At 42.5% G+C, this 22,051-nt stretch overlaps 2 protein-coding genes across 11 annotated transcripts in view; one reads left to right on the top strand and one right to left on the bottom strand.

Moving 5' to 3' along the window:
- The first annotated feature begins 1,628 nt into the window (after window positions 1–1,628).
- On the top strand, window positions 1,629–21,677 carry pitrm1 (pitrilysin metallopeptidase 1). Of its 7 annotated transcripts, none has more exons than XM_040143513.1 (28): window positions 1,629–1,943; window positions 3,011–3,113; window positions 3,543–3,649; window positions 3,884–4,035; window positions 4,524–4,638; window positions 4,957–5,053; window positions 5,653–5,813; window positions 6,028–6,154; window positions 6,486–6,574; window positions 6,922–7,050; window positions 7,339–7,452; window positions 8,282–8,378; window positions 8,946–9,080; window positions 9,816–9,954; window positions 10,841–10,957; window positions 11,085–11,214; window positions 11,499–11,619; window positions 12,092–12,168; window positions 12,415–12,580; window positions 13,494–13,594; window positions 13,852–13,972; window positions 14,100–14,150; window positions 14,591–14,703; window positions 15,063–15,188; window positions 15,632–15,777; window positions 16,400–16,502; window positions 16,851–16,963; window positions 20,818–21,677. In XM_040143513.1, exons 1-27 carry the CDS (start codon window positions 1,897–1,899, stop codon window positions 16,942–16,944), a joined length of 3,078 nt encoding a protein of 1,025 aa, XP_039999447.1. In that variant the 5' UTR covers window positions 1,629–1,896; the 3' UTR covers window positions 16,945–16,963; window positions 20,818–21,677. The 7 variants fall into 7 exon arrangements, with proteins under 7 accessions (XP_039999447.1, XP_039999442.1, XP_039999443.1 ...); XM_040143508.1 differs by having other exon boundaries at window positions 21,246–21,677; XM_040143509.1 differs by having other exon boundaries at window positions 16,851–16,956; window positions 21,246–21,677.
- LOC120798827 (ATP-dependent 6-phosphofructokinase, platelet type-like) overlaps window positions 17,632–22,051 on the bottom strand; it is a 31,738-nt gene continuing 27,318 nt past the window's right edge. For all 4 annotated transcript variants that reach the window (XM_040143516.1, XM_040143517.1, XM_040143515.1 and 1 more), the window contains exons 18-22: window positions 21,199–21,260; window positions 20,179–20,290; window positions 19,633–19,732; window positions 19,406–19,511; window positions 17,632–18,772 (exon numbers count right to left, since the gene is read on the bottom strand). In XM_040143516.1, coding sequence (XP_039999450.1) covers window positions 18,616–18,772; window positions 19,406–19,511; window positions 19,633–19,732; window positions 20,179–20,290; window positions 21,199–21,260 — 537 coding nt within the window. In that variant the 3' untranslated portion in view covers window positions 17,632–18,615. The remainder of the gene's footprint in view (window positions 18,773–19,405; window positions 19,512–19,632; window positions 19,733–20,178; window positions 20,291–21,198; window positions 21,261–22,051) is intronic.

The following is a 22,051-nucleotide window of genomic DNA, read 5'->3' on the forward strand; positions in this document are numbered from 1 at the left end:
TAAGCAGCAACGTTATGTAACCACTGAAACTATGCCCACTGTTTCAATCTGATTTATAACATCATTGAAACAAATTATATACTATACATCACTGATATTATGTCACTTTGTGGTCGCATTTAGCTTTTCACGAAATCAAATTTTCAAGATGAATTTGTACTGCGACTGTTTCACTCCGCTTTGTGCGATCAAGGTTTTTGCTGATAATGCAGTGGCAGGCTGGAGCCAGCTACCACACTGGAGGACGGTCCTGCTCTGTCAAAAAACCCTCCTGCCTCCTCACCAAGGCCTCCTATTCATGCCGTTGCAAAAAAAAAAAACCTCCCACAGGCTGTCAGTGGAAACACAAGGGATGACCGTGGGTGCCTGAAAAGATATACAAAAAAAAAAAAAGAAAAAAAAAGAAAAAAGGGCAGGCTACTGTTGCTGTCAATAGCAGAGTGATTTTTTTTGCAAGGAAGAGGAGAAGTTTCACATGGTGCTGGAGAGTCCATACTATAATGAGAAGTGACTGAAGTGTTCCTCTTCTAATCCCACTGAGTCTGCAGCACTCCCTGGTAGGTTTGTAGGACCTTTATAACCCTTCTGTAATATTCTTGTAGGATCTCGAAGAAGGCCGCAGTTCTTGCCTCCTACAACTGTTAAGAATTTTTGACTTGAGATGAAAAAACTGAACAGGAGGCGGCCCCTGAAAAAGACCACAGCCGACACACGCAAACTATTCCAAGCACCTTCTCCTGTAATAAAACAAATTAACCGGCTGATTTCAGGTCACTGCTCTGATCTCGTTACTTCATACGCTGCCAGACTCGACTGCGGGACCGATCCTTACAAACATACATTATGCAGCTGAGCTTTGAGCTTTTTTACAGAAGGGCCCAGCAGCTAATTTATGTCCCGGGGACTTGGAACAGATTCAGCTATAATAAAATCAGCACTGATATCAGAACATACAGGCTGTGTACGGCACATATGGGACTTTGCACGGCTTCTGAAACTTTGCTGCTACTCAAAAATTAACACTGGTAATTCATGTAGTTGGAATTAAAGAGGGCAACCAATCAATTCAATGCAATTCAATGCAGTGGAACATAAATTCAAAAAGAAATCTGGATAATTGCGTTACAGTTTTTTTTTTTTGACGGCACACTTGAACTTCAGCGATATCTGTGTCCCACTGCGCTGTAACTGGTTGGCTCCCGGAGTGGAGTGGATCAGTTAGGATGGAAAAAAACTGGGTCTGACTAAAAGTTATCCATTGCTCTGTCGCACCACACGTGATCCTACGGCGACACCTGCGGGAAGAGAGATCGAATCGCGGTTAAAAGGAAATAAAGCAAGATATAATCCGTAGTTTGTTTAAAAATCAATTAACGTTACATCTGGAGTTGCGGTTAAGTTAAAGTCTGACATTGGATGGTGTTGAGTTCGTGTTAGCCTACAATGCCGCTGCCCTTCAAAAACACCCCATGCCAGTCACGGTTTAGTAACTTTAGTGATTTTACGTTCAGCCAATCAAATCCGCTCTTCTTCCCAGCTCGACTAACCAGAAGCAAGAATGCTTCGAGGTGGAGGTGCGGCTTACGGGTGCCGAAAATTGCTCAGCCTTATAGCTGTAGATTTTCAATGTAGTCGGATGGGCCTAACTGCCCAGAAAATAACTTAAAGATCTGCTATCTGCGCAGGTGCTACGTACGTTTTTTTTTTTTTTTTCTTGGCCATTACTGAATGGCTCCAATGTGTCAACTGCACTATACGGCAAGCGAGGACACAGAACCGGGATTGGGAACCGAGACAGCATGTATTTATTGACAAGAGTCGGTTAACGTTGCGTAGTTTTATAGCCGAACATAGTGGAGATAGTCGTCGTTGTATAGTTCAGCCGCTGACGAAGCCATGTTTCGGCAAACGAAGGCGATGCTCCAGAAACTTCGATATCTGAGGTAAGTTAGCTAACGGTCAGCCCGAAGCTGACTCACCTGGCGTTTGTAAGTGAGCCATTCAGTGATTTGTGTGTGTGCGCTGTTGACTTCGTGACATCCCCGACCACATTTACCGACAGTCTTGTGACGAGGCGACGAGATATTGCGATATCACAGCGCGGAGAGGGTGCTTCGACTTTGTCGACATGTGACATGCACTGATGAAACCGCTGACGCCACCGGAGACGAGGGAGCAATCCCCCCCTTCGGTGGGTGCCCGCTGACGGTCTCATGTGGGCCAGCCTTCTCAAGGAATCGCAGGTTCGGCCACCTGGAGGCGTTTAAATACGTGTACGCCGGTCGGTAACTGTCGTCGGGAATGTCAGAGCAAGTCACAGGAAACGGCCATACGCCTCATAGCGGTGATGCTAGCTCACGCTGGCGTTACACCATGTTACGTGATCCGTTATTCTACGGCCTGTAGAAATGTAGTAGTGTTTAGTAGTGGAACAGTATTTGCACGGGGTCTCACGCCAATTAGACGTATCGCCCGGCAGGTGAAACTGCAAAAGAGAAACGCATGCGCACAGTTATTGTCTGTTATGAAATATGAAAAAGAAAAACCCCCGAATTGTTTCTTTGTTTTTTGTATGTTTGTGTTTGTGTTCATTTTATAAACCTAAGTTCCTCATATGAGTTGTGCGAGCGCAGTATGTTATCAAAGCATCACCATTATTAACTCATGGACCAGGGCGGATGAAGGTCATGAAACCTCGACCGGGTTTGCTGCAGAGTTATCGTGTATGACAGAACCAGCTTTGCCCCAATTTTTTCCTAATGTGATTTGAGGGTCTGAGGACAGAGGGGGTCGTAGGCTGCACGGATTGTTAAGCCCCTTGAGGCATATATCTGGTTTCTGATACTGGACTGGGTCAGTAAAACTTGACTTGGCTACTGTGGGCACGTATCAGCCAGTACACAAGCCACTGTACACTGTTGGACTTAATACTAAAGCATAAGATCTGCATTTGTTTGTGCGACGGTGGGTGAATTATACTGTACTCTATTAACTAACACCCCCCCCCCAGTTTCAATGGACAGCAGCACACTTGGAGGCTGAAGAGCACTTCAGCAGAGAGGGCTCTTCAGTACCAACAAGGACAGAAAATCCATGGCTTCACAGTCAAAGAGGTAAGTGCAACGCTACAGTTTCAGTTTGGGTTTTATCTTTGTTTGCTAACACTGGCACATTGCAAGTGTCTGCTAACTCCTTTGGGTAAGCATAAAACTCTTGGCTGGTAAACTGAGCTTGACTGAAAGTAGCATCATTTATGGCTTACAAAGTAATGTATTATAAACACCGTAGAGGTCTAACTGCACGTTTGGAACAATCGTCTACGGGTAAATTGCCCGTTTTATGGTTGAATAGTGAAAGAACAACGTGAAATCTATCTGTTTTATGACAGAAAGTCTCATTATGATTTCACTGACCTTCTAGTGCCGCCATTGATGCAAGTTTTGATCCAGTGGCTGAGACTAGACCTTGATGCTTATCGGAAGTGTCTACTGCTATTTGAAAAACAAATGGTAGTTTCAGCTGTTCATTCTGTTCTTTTCCAGGTTGTAGCGGTACCTGACTTGTTTCTCACAGCAGTGAAGCTGACTCATGATAAAACTGGAGCTCAGTACCTGCATGCGGCCAGAGATGACTCCAACAACCTCTTCAGGTTTGTTGAAATGTGTACGAACAGCACTACCTATTTATACTCATGTGAGGAAACCGCTTTGAATGTAGTACAGTATGATCTTTTTTACTGCGGCCCTGCAGTTACACTTAACTTTTGATTTTGCAATGTGTTTGTTTATGTAATAGTGTTTCGTTTATGCAACTTCCAAGTCACTGCACGACCTTGTACAAAAAGCAAAAAAACGATGCCTAACATACTGTACCTGTGTTTCAGCGTCCAGTTCAGGACGACCCCCATGGACAGCACAGGGGTTCCCCACATCCTGGAGCACACAGTCCTGTGTGGATCTGAAAAGTATCCTTGCAGAGACCCTTTCTTCAAAATGCTCAACAGGTCTCTGTCCACCTTCATGAACGCCTTCACAGGTACGGAAAATCGTTTGGAAATCGTTTAAAAGTACACGTGACCTCCGAGCCTGTGAGCAAAAAGTTGGGAAAAGCGTGTTTGTATTCACAGTTATATCCTGAATGTCAGTCTTATTGTGACTAAGCATTTAGCTAGATAGAGCTTTACACATGTACGTGGTGATTTTTTAAAAATGTATTTATTTAATTTAACCAGATATTTACCAGAGGTGTTCATTAGTCCTTGGTTATGGTCCTACAGTACAGATTATATAGTATTTACTGCCCAGAACATACAGTATAATGTGTTTATAACCCAACTTTGTCTTTATGTTACTTAAACTGCTATGGAGCTTTTACGTGCACCAAGACATACTCAGAATACCGGAATATAAAGCCTTACCTGCCAACTCTAATGGAATAGAAGAAGACTTCCAAATGAAGGTAGATTTCTTGCCAAAGTTTCTGATGAGCTTTTGGCACTGGTGCTTTTTCTCCCTCACGAACAGCCAGTGACTACACCATGTATCCGTTTTCAACCCAAAACGGAAAAGACTTCCAGAATCTTCTGTCCGTCTATCTGGACGCAGTTTTCTTCCCTTGTTTACGAGAGCAGGATTTCTGGTGAGTTTTGACTATTGCTGCAGAGTCACATATGCCTATTTACATACTGAACTGCAATAAAGTACTTGAATGCCTTAGGACAAGAATCGTTGTCGTTGAATGCCTTAGGCTGCAGTCAGCCCCAACACAAAAGCTAAATTTCACTTTCAGTTATGTTGCTCTGATTCTGTGTCAGTCTGCTGCTCAGTGTATTGTCCTACATTAGGCTAAAACAAATCCTGAAAATTGTGTTGTGAATACCACATGTCACGTCTGTCACAGTAATGTTGATTTAAATCAGAGATGCAGTATTGGATTCTGTATTCTTTATTTTTCCAGGCAGGAGGGCTGGAGGCTGGAGAACGAAAATCCCAAAGATCCCAACTCCCCGCTAGTTTTTAAAGGGGTGGTGTTCAATGAAATGAAGGGGGCCTTTGTAAGTAAACACTTCCTCAATCCCTGCCATTAAGCTTTTATATGCCACGCACTTATTTATTCCATATACTGTAGTGTATGTAAGCTCAGCATAATGTTCTTTTTTAGGATAGTCTCAGATATCCTAGAAACATACAGGCCTGTTTAGGTATATAGGGTTTCAGGATTCACACTCCTCCACATTTAAACATGTAATGCACAAGTATCTTTTTTCTACTTATTATAATACAGTGATGCAATATAAAACTACAAAACAAAGAAATAAAGTTAATTTTAAAAAAAAAGAAGAGAAAAATATTTGCCTGGTGGGGTTGGAAGAATAAACATTTCAAGGAAGGGGATTATAAAGTAAAAAATAAATATACTCCCACGATTTTAGGACATTATGAAGGATCATACACACAGTGAATTAAATCCACTATTGCCAAGTCCATTGCAACTACTGAATAAGAAAACTTATTTTCATGATTTCAACTGTGACAATGTTAAATACACCACAATGGTGTTCCTGATGCATCATTAAAAAGTTACATGTAGTGTGTGTGTGTGTGTGTGTGTGTGTGTGTGTGTGTGTGTGTGTGTGTGTGTGTTCTCTCACAGTCGGACAATGAGCGTCTGTACGCCCAGCACCTTCAGAACAAGCTGTATCCAGACCACACCTACTCTGTAGTGTCAGGAGGAGAACCTCTGATCATCCCCGACCTCACCTGGGAGCAACTCAGACAATTCCACGCCACACATTACCACCCCAGTAATGCTAGGTAGAAGGACACACACGCACAGACACACAGACACACACAGACACACACCTTAGAAAAGTAAAGGAAAAGTGTTCTTGTCCCGTTAGGAAGTTGGTGTACAGCGCATGTCACATTTTCCTGAAATAAAATAAAAACAAAAATACACACACATTGACTTTAAAAGAGGAATAAGACAAACACTCATTTTTCAGAGTGTGTTTGGTACCATATTCAGGTTCTTCACCTATGGAGATTTGCCTTTGGAACAGCATCTGAAGCAGATTGAAGAAGAAGCTCTGTCCAAGTTTGAACGCATTGACCCAAACACAGAAGTGCCCCCCCAGCCACACTGGAGCAGCCCTGTAAGTCCATGAATCAGACATATTACTGTAACATTTAATGGTGAAAGGGTATTTGAGATAACAGAACCGCTCTAACAATCCTGACTACAGTCAAACTCAGCGGTTTCCTGCAGCGATTCAAAGCTCATTGCAGCATTTGACAACATAAAGCCCATTTTATTTTGAAAATCCTTAAAAACAACTCAAACTGAGTGAGATAATGTGCTGCGTGAGATTCCCTTTCCAATCTCACCAGTACAGATTGTTATGTAAAACATGTATAAAGGTTGTCTGCAGTGGCTGTGTTGAATAGTCAGTCCAATCTCACTGAGAGTTTCATTGGTTTCCTCAGAGAGAGGACCATGTGACCTGCAGCCCTGATGCTCTGGCACCGGATCCAACCAGGCAGAACACGCTGTGTGTGAGCTACCTGCTGGGAGAGTAAGATCACATCAACTCTTTCCATGTCCTGCTGTGTTTCACACGGACTTTTTTTGTACAGAAACGCTTTTTGGAGCAGAATGGCATTTATAAGATTATGAGGCTACAGATCCTGACTCTGATTTTGATGCTGTTGATGCTGATCTTCTTTCTTTGACCTTTACCTGCAGTGGCTTGTATAGTCAGGTTGAAAGCCTTTTTTTTTTTCCTTTTTTTTTTTTTTCAAGGGGCATCTCCTTCAGTACAACCTGACGCCATACAGCAGTTCTCTTCTTAAAGTGAAGCTTTGACCCTGTGCTCTGTTATTCCTGACCATCTGATCTCTCACTCTGTTTTTTTCTGTCCAGCATCACCGACGCGTTTGAAGGATTCACTCTCAGTCTGCTGTCCTCTCTGATGATCTCTGGACCAAACTCTCCCTTCTACAAAGCGCTCATTGAACCCAAGATAGGAACCGACTTCTCCTCTGTTGTAGGGTGTGTGCATGGGTTTTAAAATAATAACAACAAACCTCTCTCATACCAACTTTTGGATCAGTTACAATTTGATTTTTGCCAGTGTGGTTGGAAGGCCAACTAACCACCCGACTGAGTGCTCACACTTCATGGCCGTTTTTTGTGTCTAAATACCTACTTATCCAGCTCATGGGATGGGATGAAACAAATCACCTTAAGTATTTACCATTTGTCTTTGAAGAAGCGCTATTAAAGGTCCATAACATGAATGTATTTGTTGAGAGCTAATTGAAACGTCCTGTTGTACAGATACGATGGCAGCACCAAAGAGGCGTCGTTCAGCATAGGACTGCAGGGAATGGCTGAGGAGGACACAGAGAGGGTGAAACAAATCATCAACCAAACCATAGACGACATTATAGAGTAAGTCCCATGGTCCCAGTGGCTATTCTCACAAATCCGCTTTGGATATGAGGAGTAGAACTCAAAGTGGATGACACAAATCTGCTTTTATACTGATAATTGTCGATCTGATAAAGATTTGATTAAACAGACATGCTTTTATAAAGGCAGAACCTCCTTATCATTCATCACATCTCTGTTCAACATCTATCGTTCAAGTTTGGACTGGTAATGTACATTTTTTTGGTTTGACTCAGCAGAAAGTGTGAGTCTGCTGTTTTACATGTAGCACTTGTCAAAACGGTAGCTGCAAAGTGTTTTACAAAAGGAATAGCAAATATTATTATTCTAGGCAAACATAAGCCAGTGCCAGCAAAAGTCATCACTGTTTTCTGACTTTGACCTGTCATGTTAAAACTGGCTCATATTTTGTTAGCATGCTCCCTAATTTGTTCACCATTCAGTTCAACAGTGAGTGTAGTGTAGTGTTGAGCAGGGGGAGAAAATAAGCAAATTTATCCCACAGAAATGTCGCTCTTGCAAAGACTTAGTGGTTCCATCACCACTTATAATGTGATCCCTCTGACATTGTCGCGCCTCTTGGATTCATTGAAAACAAACAAACTGACCATATTTTAAAAAAAACTGCACAATATTTCTATTACATTTCACTCCAGGAATGTTAATTCACCAGTCCAGAGTGAACCACAGAATGCAGCAAGACCTTCACAGTAGGATCAGCATATCTTTGTGCGTAGTTAGGAATAGCCTGCTAAATGAGCCAAGAGGGAGAAAGCAGAAAAAGATGTCCCCACCGCATGAGTCATTTGCTGCTTGTCATCCAACACAGGAACGGCTTTGTGGAGGAAAGAATCGAGGCTCTCCTCCATAAGATTGAGATCCAGATGAAACACCAGTCCACCAACTTCGGTCTGTCTTTGGCTTCGGTGAGTTCACTGCTGTTTCTCTAACCTTCATTTTGTTTCCACAACCACAAGGACACTACACGTTTCTATAAACCTCTATATGGGCGGTATGTTAGCAACATAAGCAGTGTTAGTTTGTGCTCTCTGAGCATGAAATTCAGGAGTTTTATTTTTTTCCCCGCTTTTTCTGCATATTTCAGTAAACATCAAGAAAGTAGACACGCTTGTTGTTGCCATCCTGGGAGATTGTCTTGTAGACAAAGCACTTTATTTTTCTCTTTTCTTCCTGTTGGATGTGTTACTATAATTCTAGACAAATCCATCAATATTTAAAATGAATTATACATGGGCACGAGTAGACAACTTGTCTTTGTGTTCTAAAGTATTAATCATGCTGTTGAATTCATCTCTTTAAATAAGAAGAAACAAGAGTAAATCATTCATACTACATTGTTTCACTGTTTGGTGAATCTTTTTTTTTTTTTTTTCCCCCCAGAGCTGCTGTGTTTTTTATGTTCATTTCCTTACTATCCACATTTTATGTGTGTGTGTGTGTGTGTGTGTTTTTTTTTTTGTGTGTGTTTCTAGTACATAGCATCATCGTGGAACCATGACGGTGACCCCGTACAGCTGCTGCAGATCAGTGACAGCGTTGCCACGTTCAGACAGGCCCTGGCGGAAAACCCTCGCTTCCTCCAGGACAAAGTCAAGCACTACTTTAAGGTGAATGAAAACTAGTATAATTTTAAATGTATGTGTTTGTGTGTCTCCCGTATTGTTGCTAGTAGATTGCAGAGGGAAACAAAAAGGGACAGCATGCTGCAGGCTGGCATTCACATCTTTATTTGTTAAACCAGTGCAGGATCATGTCCTTGTGGCTGCACTACTAACTGCCAATGGTTGGAGTGGGATCTCATAAATTTAAAAGAAAATTGGGGGGGGGGGTGATGTACTTATAATTACATTTTTGAGCAAAGAACTTTTAAGAAAAAGATTTAAAGGTCACTTTATCTCAGGTCTGTATTGTTGGCATGAAATCCTCTCTCTATAATTAAATACGGTTTAATGTTGTTTTCCAGTTGTATATATCAGACGATGTCTCCTGCAGCCTTCGGGGAGCAAAATGTATTACAAAGTTACACGAACAAACTTGTTATGATAAATAGCCACACTATTATTGTGCCATTTGTCCAAATAGAGCTCTGCAGTAATCCTGACGTGATTCTCTGTTGATCCTTGAAGGGGAAACTCTCTTTTCTCTTTTCTCCCTCAGAGGTCAAAGGTCAGGTTTAGCAGCTCTATGGAGCCGGTTGGGTTTTCAGTTTCTTGAACAAGGTCACAGCAGGGCAGATACTCGCTGACACCTCGGGTCCTTCAGTCGAATTTTAGGGTTTAATGCTAAATCAGGTCGTTCCGTTCCACTTTGACTACCCCACTCACTATCAACCAACCCCGTAGGAGAACACACACAGACTGACCCTGTCCATGAGCCCAGACGAGGCCTACCTGGAGAAACAGGCCAAGGCTGAGGAGGAGAAGCTTCAGAAAAAGATCCAGGCTCTGTCTGACAGTGACAGAAAGGAGATCTACGAGAAAGGTAACAATGATTTCACTGATCCATGTGGGGAAGCTCTGTTTTCCTCTGCAGTGGAGGTCACCTTGCAGATTACAAAAGAGTGCCTGAAATGTCCCTGTTTAAAAACTGTCTGACCTTCAGCCATTAGAATGAAAGAAAACAGTATCAAACAGGCTCCTGATTGGCTACTGGTTCGGCTGCGCCACACAAAGTGTTATATTTAAATTATTTTCTTCCTACCTGGAGTTCGGGTGGAAGGGACTTTATGTGGATGCATTAATTTATCGTTCCCTGGCAGTTGAGCCGCAAAGTGAATTTCCCACGGTCTATTAACATTCTCAGGGACTGATCTCATCTTTCTATATGGGACCCGTACGGAGGAAATGCAGTGAGAAAAGGCAATGGAAAATTTTTTTCTTAAAAATGCTGTGAAATTTTTACAGATATTAAGCCTCAGCAAAAGTAATCACACAACAGGTAAAGACATATAAAAAGAGACTAAGCTACCATGTGAGTACACACAGGAAGTGTTACACAGTAGAGTATTTCTCAAAGTAAATAGGGTCATTAGCCAAGTTCAGTCACTCATCTCAACTTAAGAGTCATGTGGGAGGGTAAGGAGGGGGCCCTAAATCTTTAAGGCACCTCTTCAGTGCTTCAAATTGAGTCTCTTGATGTGATCAAGCCGATCAAGTGTCTAGGACTGACGTACGTCTGTAGGTAGAGGTAAGGCAGGCCGGCGATTGCAGGTTCATCTTCAGTTACAGTGTCTGGCGCACACTCGATTACCAGTCTAAAATTTTCGAGCGGAACCCTGCAAGTGTGTGACTGAGCCGGGATGAATTGTAAAGCACTTGTGATTCAAGTGTCCACTAGATGTTAGTCATTTGTTTCTCTTCCTGGAAAGGTCTGGAGCTGCTGGATGCTCAGAGTAAAACCCAGGACGCCTCCTGTCTGCCTGCACTGAAAGTGTCTGACATTCAGCCGACGATACCCCTCACTCCCGTCCAGATCAGCACTGCAGGTACCCCGTCAACTATATCACACTTCATATCACATTTGGACGGTAATTGCGGCACGGTAGTTTTGTCATCACCAAACCGGGTCAGGAGCGTTTGATGAAAAGTGCTTCCCTCGCCTGATCTCGGCAGGAGGCGTGCCGGTTCAGTACTGTGAGCAGCCCACCAATGGCTTGGTTTACTTCAGAGCCATGTGCAGTCTCAACACCCTGCCAGAGGATCTCAGGCTTTATGTCCCACTCTTCTGCAGTGTTATTACCAGGTGAGTTAATCTGTCAGTCTGTGAGACCGGAACAAGGTCTGAAGGGCAACGCTGGGGATCAGGGTTTCTTTGGATAAAACCAACAAAACAAAAAATTATTACTTTTCTGTTGCTTTTTTTGGGGGGGGCTTTTTTTTGTTTTACATTTATGAAACCATGATACACACGGGTACGCAAAGTATTCAAGACACCTTACGTGAAGTACGCTGCAGAGAAGAAGCTGGAAAAAAAACTCTTACTCACACAGTGTTCATATATATCCATATTTCTGTTTGTTTCATTAGAATGGGCTGTGGAGGTCTAGACTACAGGCAACAGGCCCAGCAGATGGACCTGAGGACAGGAGGCATGTCTGTCTCCACCCAGGTCATCCCTGATTCCACGCAGCTGGACGTGTACGAGCAGGTCAGTGCCAACTCACTGTCTGTGTGTCTGAAACCACACGCTGAAGCAAAGAGACCCCCCATTTCTATCCCTGGTCCTTCCTGCGCGCAGTTTTCACGGGGATGTCGTGCTGCAATCCAGCGTCATGCAGATCAGAAAATTGTATAATTACGGTCGCCTTCTCAAAGTTTGATCCACTGGGATTCCCTGCTTTTTGCCCAGTGCATGCTGGGATAAACTGAATCCCTTTGCGTCCCTGCAAAGGAATAAGTAGATAAAGAAATGAAATAATTGCAGGGTTAAACTTTAAGCCAAAACTTTTTTCCAGCGAAACTTTAAATGAGTCAGACATTAACAATTCCTCGCCCTGTCTGAAGATGATTTACTCTTCATGCAACTTTAGGACCATTGACGTTTTGGCCTCTCGTGTATAATTGTGTATTCACTAATGTGATGAAGACTGTCTCCCACTGTTCGGTGCTCTCTGTTTCAGGGTGTCCTCCTGTCCTCGTCCTGCCTGGAGAGGAACCTGCCTCACATGTTTCAGCTGTGGAGCGACATATTCAACAGGTATATCCTGCAACAATTTACATCTCTAGAAGCACCTGCTGGTGTGAGCCCACGCAGTTTTTCTACGAACAGAAAAACAGCAGCTAATGTTGATCTTGGTTTGTCATTTAATAGGCTGATGGTGAAGAGTAAGCTGTGGCCGGTTGTTAAGAGACATCACCTCTGATTGTTGATGTGGCCACCAGCGAGCCGCACGCAGAGAAGCTGTGGCAGAAAATTAATCAGACTTTAATGCCTCTCCCTCAGCCCCCACTTTGACGACGAGGAGCGCCTGAGAGTGCTGGTGATGATGTCGGCACAGGAGTTGGCCAACGGGATCTCATACTCCGGTCACATGTATGCCATGACCCGCGCGGGCCGTCACTTGACTCCAGCGGGAGACCTCCAGGAGAGTTTTTCTGGAATGGAACAGGTACTTTAATACTTTCATAGCTCAAGTGAAGAGGATGTACGGTATGTTCTGGGGCATCCCAGTGCCCTGGTGGCACATGCCATGTAACATCCCACTCATTCACTTGCTCTCCATATTTCATATTACTTTCTGCTCTTCAGCATAGCTATACTATTAAAAAAAAAAAAAAAAATCCAATATATAAAGTCTGTAGTTTCATATAGTAGTTTAGTTATATAAGTAGGAGAAGATCATTCACAATCCATTGTCCCACTGGGTTGTAGGTAAGAATGGCTGGACGACAACAAAATATTTATCGCTCAGCTCAACGTGTTTCTTTTTGACAAAATTATGCTGATTCCAGGGCAATTGTAACTAAAAAGCAAAGAAATTAGTTATTGAGGTTATTGTCTGATTGTAATGCCCAACAGTGGCAACATCAGTTTATTTTTTATGAAAGTCTGCATGAATTTATCGTATTGATTGCGACGGTTATGAAACACAAAGCAGGGGCTCCTGGGCTACCGTGGGTGGGCTACCGTGCACAAGAAAGGGGATGGATTCTTCCGAAAAGGTCGAGGCGCGTTGCTTCGGTAAAACGTAAACTTCAGAAGCCTTTTATTACTGTCGGCTACATGATGAAAAACAAGGGCAACACAAATTGACTGCACACCTGACTTCCTGAGGGTCGAACTATCACAGTCCATTCCTTTATTGTAGAAATTCGTATTAACACTGTGATAGTGATTTTAACCACATTGCACAGCCGTAGTTATAAGACACTGATGAATGTTAGTCTTTACGATGGGAGACCGTTTAATTTCTTCCTGTAAATAAGACTTCGTCTTCTTCAGTCTCCCTGTTGTACCTGTTGTCGATGTTGTGTCTGTAGTTTGGAGACAGTGTTTTGTGTTTTTTGTTATTTGAATAATAGGTGAAGTTTATGAAGAGGATAGCTGAGATGTCAGACCTCGGCCCAGTTATCAGAACACTACCCAGGATCAAGAAACACCTCCTCAACCCAGACAGCATGAGGTGGGTTCATGTTACAGCTGCCAATCGAATGACTTTGTCATCGTCTCCAGCAGTGTGAGCACTGTATGCCTTTATGTTGTGCACTCCAGGGATTTTGAGCCCGACAAAGTTCCTTTGCAGTCGTTCTGTTTGGTTTTTCATCATGTTTTTTTTTTCCCTGCTGTTTATTTCTTTGTAATTGCTGCAATTTACCAAACTTTGTACCGTGAAGTTAGCATACTCTTCTCCCTTGAAATCAAAATGTGTGTTCCTTGTAGGTGCGCGATCAACTCAACTCCACAGAAACTGTCCGACACGGCAGCACAGCTGGAGAGTTTTATCAAGGACATTGCTGAAAACAGAAGAGAGCGCAAACCTATCAGAGCCAATGTTATTGAGGTAAGGTTTCAGCAGGCATGCTGGGTGAATATACCGGTCACAACATTTGCCATATTGACTGTCCAACAAATCGGAAATGCTTTTTACTAATTCTTTTGCTTTCTTTGATGTTATTCCTTTGATAAAGAGACCATTAGACCCTCTGGATGACTCTGGACCGAGCAGGAAACTAATCTCTGTGAGTTCAGTTTAGTCTTTCTTGTTCCATATTATGCTGTTTGTCATTTTAAAGGTGTCCCATTAAGTTATTGTTCGTCTCATTAAGCTCACTAATCACCATAAACAGAACAAGCACCAGGTAGAACGAGGGCACCGTTTCTTCCAGAGCAGTTTCTGGTGACGGAATATACAGTTCTGTAGTTGAAGGAGTGAAACGCAGATGGACCGGAAAGTTGCTTTTGCAACTGGAAGTAGTAGAAGTAGCAAATGTAGTCTTGATTCTTAAAGCTGACTATATCCTAAAACACCACTTGTCTCAATCACGGTCCAGTTTCTGTATGATTTTGTATAAAAAACACTACACACACTACCTTTTTTAAATGTGTAGTCATGTCTCCAAGAAAAATTCCCTGCACGCAAATCTCAACGTATCTTGATTACTCGACTTTTCCTCCACAGGAGCTGAATTTCCAGCCGTGTCAGATGAAAACCTTCTTCCAGATGCCCTTTCCCGTCAATTTTGTCAGCGAGAGTCTGCGAACGGTGCCGTTCTCCCATGAGGACTACGCCAGGTAGTGCGCTCTTCTGCACCATTTACCGATTAATCACTTACTTTCTATAGTTTTTTTTTTTTTTTTTTCTTCTTTTCAGGCTGACCCTTCGCCTGAGTGCTTAGCTTTCAGTGTAAACGTCCCAGTTTGTGTGATGTTCAGGAGTCTTTCACAGTATCTTACATGTCTGTAATTTATGCTCTTTCTTTTCTCGGAGTGAAATCACTACAACTTACTTTTTCTGTTAAAGTTACCAAAAACCTGGCAACCGTTTCTGTTATTCAGCTTGTATTACTTTTGTACATGACGTAATTTATGAGCGACTTCAGTAGAACATCCAGGTCCTAGTCTAAAAGCAGCTTTATTTCTCTCTCTGTCAGTTTGTGTCTCTTGGCGAGGATGATGACAGCTAAATTTCTCCACGGAGAGATCCGAGAGAAAGGCGGAGCCTATGGTGGCGGGGCCAGGATGGGAGGAGGGGGCCTGTTCTCCTTTTACTCATACAGGTGGGTTGGCGTTCGCCACAACGGTCGCACACTTTTGACTACAGTATATTCGATATCGTATGGAAAGCATTAGCCGTCTACCTGCTGAGAGTCGACAGTTTGACATTTCATAACTATATTAGACATTTGAAAAGCACCTTGAGATCCTCTTCTGTTAGAAAGAATGTAACTTGTGAAACTGCTGTAAAAGTCAAATTCGTGGGTTGAAAAAAGCGTTTTATCGTACTCTTTGATTTTGCAAAATATCAACAGACTTTCTTTGAAATGAGTTTTCTAGGAGAATCCAGGAGACCTTTAATCCCCTACTGAATACATTAATAAATCCAACTAAGTTACGAATGAGCTGAGGTTAAGCTTATTAAATACACGAATGTTTAAAAGAGTAAACATTAGAGTTTCAACAGTGTGTTGACCTCAGTTTATGCCTCCTATGTTTTTCTAAGGGACCCCAACTCAGTGGGGACGTTATCTGCATTTCGTAAAGGCGTTGACTGGGCAAAGTCGGGACAGTTCACCCAACAAGACATCGATGAAGCCAAACTGTCGGTCTTCTCAGCTGTCGACTCACCTGTGGCCCCCGCAGACAAAGGTGCTGAAGCAGCTGAACGAACTGATGCATCTCCACATCAGCTCGATCAGTTGCCTTAATTCACAACAAACCTTTTGAGCTTTTTACTTTACATTACTGGCAACATGTTATGGAACCGGAATGCGGGTTCCAAACCGTTCTATAATCTCTTTAACAGTCTTCTAATGATTGGAAGTACTGCAATGTATGTAATACAGGCATTTTTAGATATCCTACATTGAGATTTTATTGTTCCGTCTCCATCTGTCTCTAACTGCACAGCACTCAATTTTCATAAGAAAACCTCAGACAAATGTTTCTGAGTTTCTCCCTTTTCTTTTTTGTCTGCTAAGCTAAAAAATGAATTAAGAACTTATTCTCTCATTTATTTATATCAGTGTACATTGAATAACACTGGGTTTTTAACTGTGAGCTGGAAAAAAGACACTTTTTTAAGATGTCACCTTGAACTGTGGGAAATTGTGATGGGCATTTTTCATGATTTTTGAACTTCCTATTGACCAAACAATTGATGGTTTAATCAAAAGTGTATTTTGACATATCAATCAATGGCCTTTTAATGTGGCATTGTTTTAGTTTCTGCTACCGTAAAATCTGACACTTGTTTGGGTTCGTGTTGCAGGAATGGGTCTTTTCCTCAGTGGGGTCACAGATGAGATGAAGCAGAGTCACAGAGAGAGACTCTTCGCCGTCACTCATAAAAACCTGGTGGACGTGGCCAAAAGGTAAAAAGAGGAAGGAAAAAAAAACCAAAAAACAAATCCTTGAACCTTTAACTCTGGTGTAAAATGTATCCCCAGTAATGCTCCTGCTGTGGATATGACTTCTGCTATAACTGATAATGGTTTTAACACTGAGTTGTGGAAGTATTTCTTTGTTGTACTAGAAGCAGTAATGTCATTTGCAACTATAAAGAAAAAGAAATGGGGGGAGAGAAAAAAATCTGCTCGTAAAACTCATAACAGGCAACTTCATTCAAAATTTTAACACCAGATACATTTGTTTTTGTTTTTTTTTTTTTTTTTGAGTAGACAAAATACGAAGCATGTTTTCTCTGTCTTGTTTTCCCGCAGGTACTTAAGCATCGGTCAGAGGACGTGTGGCGCCGCCATCCTCGGTCCAGAGAATGAGACGATCGAGAAAGATCCCTCGTGGATTGTAAAATAATCCAATCAGCAGGTATTTTGTAAGTGATGTACCACACTGGCAAGATTTACTACGTACTGGCAACTCGCATGTAATTCTCTAATTAGGATTTTTTTTTTTTTTTTGAAATAGTGGCAAACAAGCTGAAGCGCACAAAACAAAGAGGAGGAATGTGGCCTGAGAAGTGTTATAGTCATAATCTGATTCTTCAGATTAGTCCTGTTCTTCCTGTAGATTCCATTCTGTACATATCTATGAAAATGTATCTATGACGTTGTCATTTTGGATTATAAAATCTGAGTCAGCACTTTATTTACCAGTGATTTTATGATCATGGAGTCGGTAACAGTTTAAAAGCTTTTTGTCATGGCAGCTGATGGAGTGATGTGCTTTTCTCTGTAGTAGAGGGATTTAATGTTTCCTCTGTGGCTGAAGAAGTGAAACGTTTCAAAACCCACACTGCAACATCGAAAATAAATCTTGAATTTTTGATTTTGGAGAAACGCATTTTTTCACCTGGCGTTGAGCACGAAGCTTACGCAAATTAATGTAAATGCTTCATGAAAATTACTTGTTTGAGATAAAACAAATAACCACTGCAAACAGGTTTAATGCCAATTAGAAGTATTTGCTACATGGTGTTAACGTCTGTCGCCCCTGTCAGTTTCATCGATACATCGTCTCGTCGACACAAAACAGTCTCGCAGCTTTCCACACAATAAATGCTTTATTACTCTGTGACAGGACACCAACATCACACTGCCAGCACACAAAGTTAATGCCGCGTACAGTTTCCGACATCCTCCGCTTCACTACCAAACTATAGCAACAGCAGGACCCTACTCACAAATAACCACATACAAAGCCCAGGGCGGATACGACAAAGGCAAGGCCACACACACACACACACACACACACAAATACACATGCACACAATTAGCAGGTGACAGGACACACGCAGCCAGCTCGTCCTAAAGCCTCTCTAAACCTACTGTAGGTCACAGTTTCAAAGGGTTTTAGCGTTTTACAATCAAAGTGGTAGAAGTTTGTTTGAGGTGTGAACAGTCGTAGACTGCTAGCGTGCGATTCTCCTGGCGTGTGTTCCCTCGTTAGAAGTAGCTTTAGGGGATTACATTAATTACGGGGCTCAAAGTGCTGTAGAAAATAAAAACGACAAAAGCAAGACTTCAAATGCATCACCCACCTCAGCCTTGCTGTGTTTATGCAACAACAGAATGCTCAGCTAGGTGTCTTTAAAAAAAAAAAAAAGAATGTGTGCGTGTATATATAGATATAGCTACATTTCCAGGACTAAAACATGAATACATGTACAGTACATAATGAGGAGTGCTCATGTATATATTTAGGTATATAATAACTCTGATTGGGGATCTAGAAAATACGATGCTAGTGCTGCTAGCCTGTCGAAACTACCTAAAGTGTTCCACTCCAAATGACAACCCTCAAATTTTATGTCATTATCTAAAATATAGAAGATCCCGTCTGAAAAGTACCATGACTTTACCATACAATAGAACTTTTTTTTATATGATCTACTATCTTTTAAAAGCTACCTTTTAATTTATTTGCAGTCAGTCAGCGGTTGATCAGTCATTGTGTGAGTAGCCGTCACTGTTTTGTGAAGCTATTTAATTTTAGAGTGAAGCTCTTGGCCGGTGGCAGCGTGGCGGTTCAGATGACCGACGAGGTCTTGCCCTCTCTGGGTCTGACCCTGGTCACGTGCTCCAGCTGGCCGGAGTCGGACACGTCGTAGCTCGTCTTGTACTTGGCCAGGATTTTCATCAGCGGACGGAGCTTCAGCCACCACTGCTCCTTGGGGATCCTGTGGCTAAAAGGACAAAATACGAGGACAAGGTGTTTTTTTAACATAAAACTCGCACTGAGACGATGTAGATTCTCTTTAACTTAAGAGTTTTTGGGCAGGACAACTTGTTGGAAATGTTCTCTGCTCAGAAAAGATTTTTGGAAATAAATAATGAATAAAATCAAAAATCTCCACAACACAAATGGCACAACTGTTGTTTATGCTATTATTTAGTTTTAGTATTGGCTAAGTCTGAATGTCTACACAGAGAATGAAAATCTAGAAAATTTAAATAGTGACTATATTTAAACGTTGTCGTGGATTTTTTTTTAAATAAACCAAAAATTAAACTTAATCAACCGTAGATTAAACTTACAATTGAAATTATCTTTTTGTAGATCATTATTAATATTCATTCCTTAATATTAGCACAAAGAGTGGAGGAATGTGGAAACAGCTAACAAAGCTCATACTTAAAAAAAAAAAAAAAAAAGAAATAGACATTTCCCAAAAATGTCTAACTATTCCTTTAGACAACAAGCGCCATAATGTAATTATTGCTGGTAAATTGTTGAAGTTTGTTAAGTGTGTTGTGTAAACACGAGTCAAAGAGCTGCACTGCTCCAGAGATTAAAAGAGAGCTTTTGTTTTTCTTACACAAAGTCAGTCTCGTCCCTGAGCTGTGACACGGGCTGAAAGACCAAAGCTCTGCGACGCATCCCCAGCAGGCAGGCGGTTTCCTCCGAGTTAGCGAACACTCGCCCTGCATCGAAGACAAAGCGTTGGCCTTTACAACCAAAGCAGTCGGGTCCGTGCATAGACAGACAGCATGGACACGCATGGAAACCCCGCCATCAAATCCGGGGTATCGCGTTTTGGTTTACCTCCTTTGAAAGAGTCCTTGAGCGTCCCCGTGATCCACTGCATGGCTTTAGCAGCGACTTTGGTGCCGAAGTTTCTATCAAAAGGAGATGGAGCTCCTCCCTGTGAAAGGGAAAGAAAATAGTTCTCTATTGAAAACAGGCCTGTGATGTATAAAATATCTCAATATTACAACAGATATTTAATATACATTAATACATGTGAAATGATCCAAATCATGTTTAATTAACTGTGTTCCATTCGTACGCATTATATCAGACTTGACTATTCAACAAAACTTGAGTGTCATTTTGCTTTAAATAATTTGTTGGGATGACAGAATTCTGTTAATATTGATCATATCATCAGTGAAACCCAATATCATTCATTTAATGCGCGGCCCTGGTTTACAGTATTTGATGGACCCCTCTCTCTCAGCGCACGCTGGGATAGGCTCGAGCTCCCTGCGACCGTGAAAAGTCTTAGGCGGACATGTTATGGAGGATAACGTGGTTCCGCGCATCACCGGTGACAATGCAGTAAAGTGGGCGTTGGTGAGCGGGGCCAACCTGCTGCATATGGCCAAGGATGTTCTTCCTACAGTCGAACACTCCCCGACCCTCCTCGGAGTAGAGCTGGTAGATGAAATCCGTGGTGAAGTTCTCGTTGCAGCTCTCATTCCTGAAACGCAGACATTAGAAGGGGAAACGGGTCAGACCGCTAAAGTTACGCACAGAACCTGCTGTAAATGGTTTTCTTCGGAACCACTTTCTACACCAGAAGTAATTTCTGTGAAAACCAGTGAGTTATGTGGATGATCCACTGTAGCAGGGACATTGACTCTGGGTGGTGGTGTGGGTTTTCTTTTCTGCCGTGAGCATCAAAAATGGGACAGAAATCAGATGGACATCTCAAAACTGTCTGCACGGCTAGATACCACTAGAGGGAAGTGAGTTGTTTTGGGGTTTTTTTGGTAATTGGTGAACCAGCCCTTTAAAGCAGTAAAGTAGTGTCCTCAAGCTGTTGGTTCTCTACGCCCCCACTGCTCACTGCCCTTTGAGCCAGGGCGTCGCTCTGCTGTCCGCTGCCACCGGCGGAGGCACCTGCGATGCGCTACTGTGCTCGAGCGCGTCTGGCGATAATGAAGTTACGCAGGTGTAAACCTCAGCACAAGGACCAAAATGTTACACTGTGGCCTATTTCCACAGGAACGCGTCCTGCTGGGAGCAATTTTAAACAGGGTGATGGTGCAGTTGACTGAAATAGACACAACCAGATGACATGAAGTAACGTCTGTGGGCTCCATCTGATGTCGAACACGTTTCACCTGTGGTTAGTTTAAAAAAATACTTGTTTACAGTATCACAAATCTAAATTATTTACCATAAAAAGAAAACGAGTAAATATTTTTACACTCCATGCACGCGCCCACACACACACACACACACACACTCCTATGCAAAATCTGACAGGCAAACTGTGTGGTGGGGTGATGCCAAGGAAACGGTAGCAGCTTGGAAATATTAACATGTTTAAAAAAAAAAAAAAAAGCCCAAACTGACTAGAATAGGTTTGAGGTTGAGCCTCACCTGAGCACTAAGCCTCTCTGGATGCTTGTCTTCATCTTCTGCGTCAGATGCTCCACGTTGGCCTGGAAACACAGAGCGAAGCCTCGCATCAGACCTGGAGCAACGGCGGCCTGCAACCTGCACGGGCGACCGACCCGGCTGCAAATCCCCCCCGCCTCCGTCTCACCGCTCCCCGGGATGGAGTCGTGCAGGGCGGCGTTTGCGCCACCAGGGGATGCCAACTCAACCGTCTCCAACCTTCTAACCTTTAACGCTGCAGAAAGGTCGGGTTGGGTGTTTCCGGACCCCCTTTCATCTTTCGTAATCTGGTAATTTTTAAATATCTGATCAGATCTGCGATTTTTAAAATGCAGTTCATTTATACCTTTTCCAAATATGATGCTTTGTGTTTCTTTCTTCTGATCTAGAACCATGTTTACAGCATCTTTCACGCAACTGTTGTTAACTCTAGTGTCAAATAAATTATTTTCTTACAAAGACGATTCAGTCCGTATCCATCTTCTGTTAGTGCTTAATTTTCTAACAAAACTAACTATTCGTGGAGCACTTTTTCAAAAACCAAGTCAGAATGTGCTTCACAAAAGGCAGCAAATGAAAAACAAGCGATGAACGTGAAAATGAAGTTTGTGATTAATAAATTACACAGGAGCCGCCGCATGAACCTGACGTCTCTAATCACCCAGACCTGATCTGCGTTGATGGGATCTGTCTGTCGTGGAATGACTGATGCAGCTCAGAGGTTATTAATGCTGCAAATTGCTTCGTGCGCACGGGCTGTAATCTGGGTCACCTGCACAGTCCTGAAACATCCAGGCTGAGGCAGTGATGGACAGGCGGAAGCTGCTTCTACGCT

The sequence above is a fragment of the Xiphias gladius genome, chromosome 14, assembly GCF_016859285.1.
Source record: "Xiphias gladius isolate SHS-SW01 ecotype Sanya breed wild chromosome 14, ASM1685928v1, whole genome shotgun sequence".
Lineage (NCBI taxonomy): Eukaryota > Metazoa > Chordata > Actinopteri > Istiophoriformes > Xiphiidae > Xiphias > Xiphias gladius.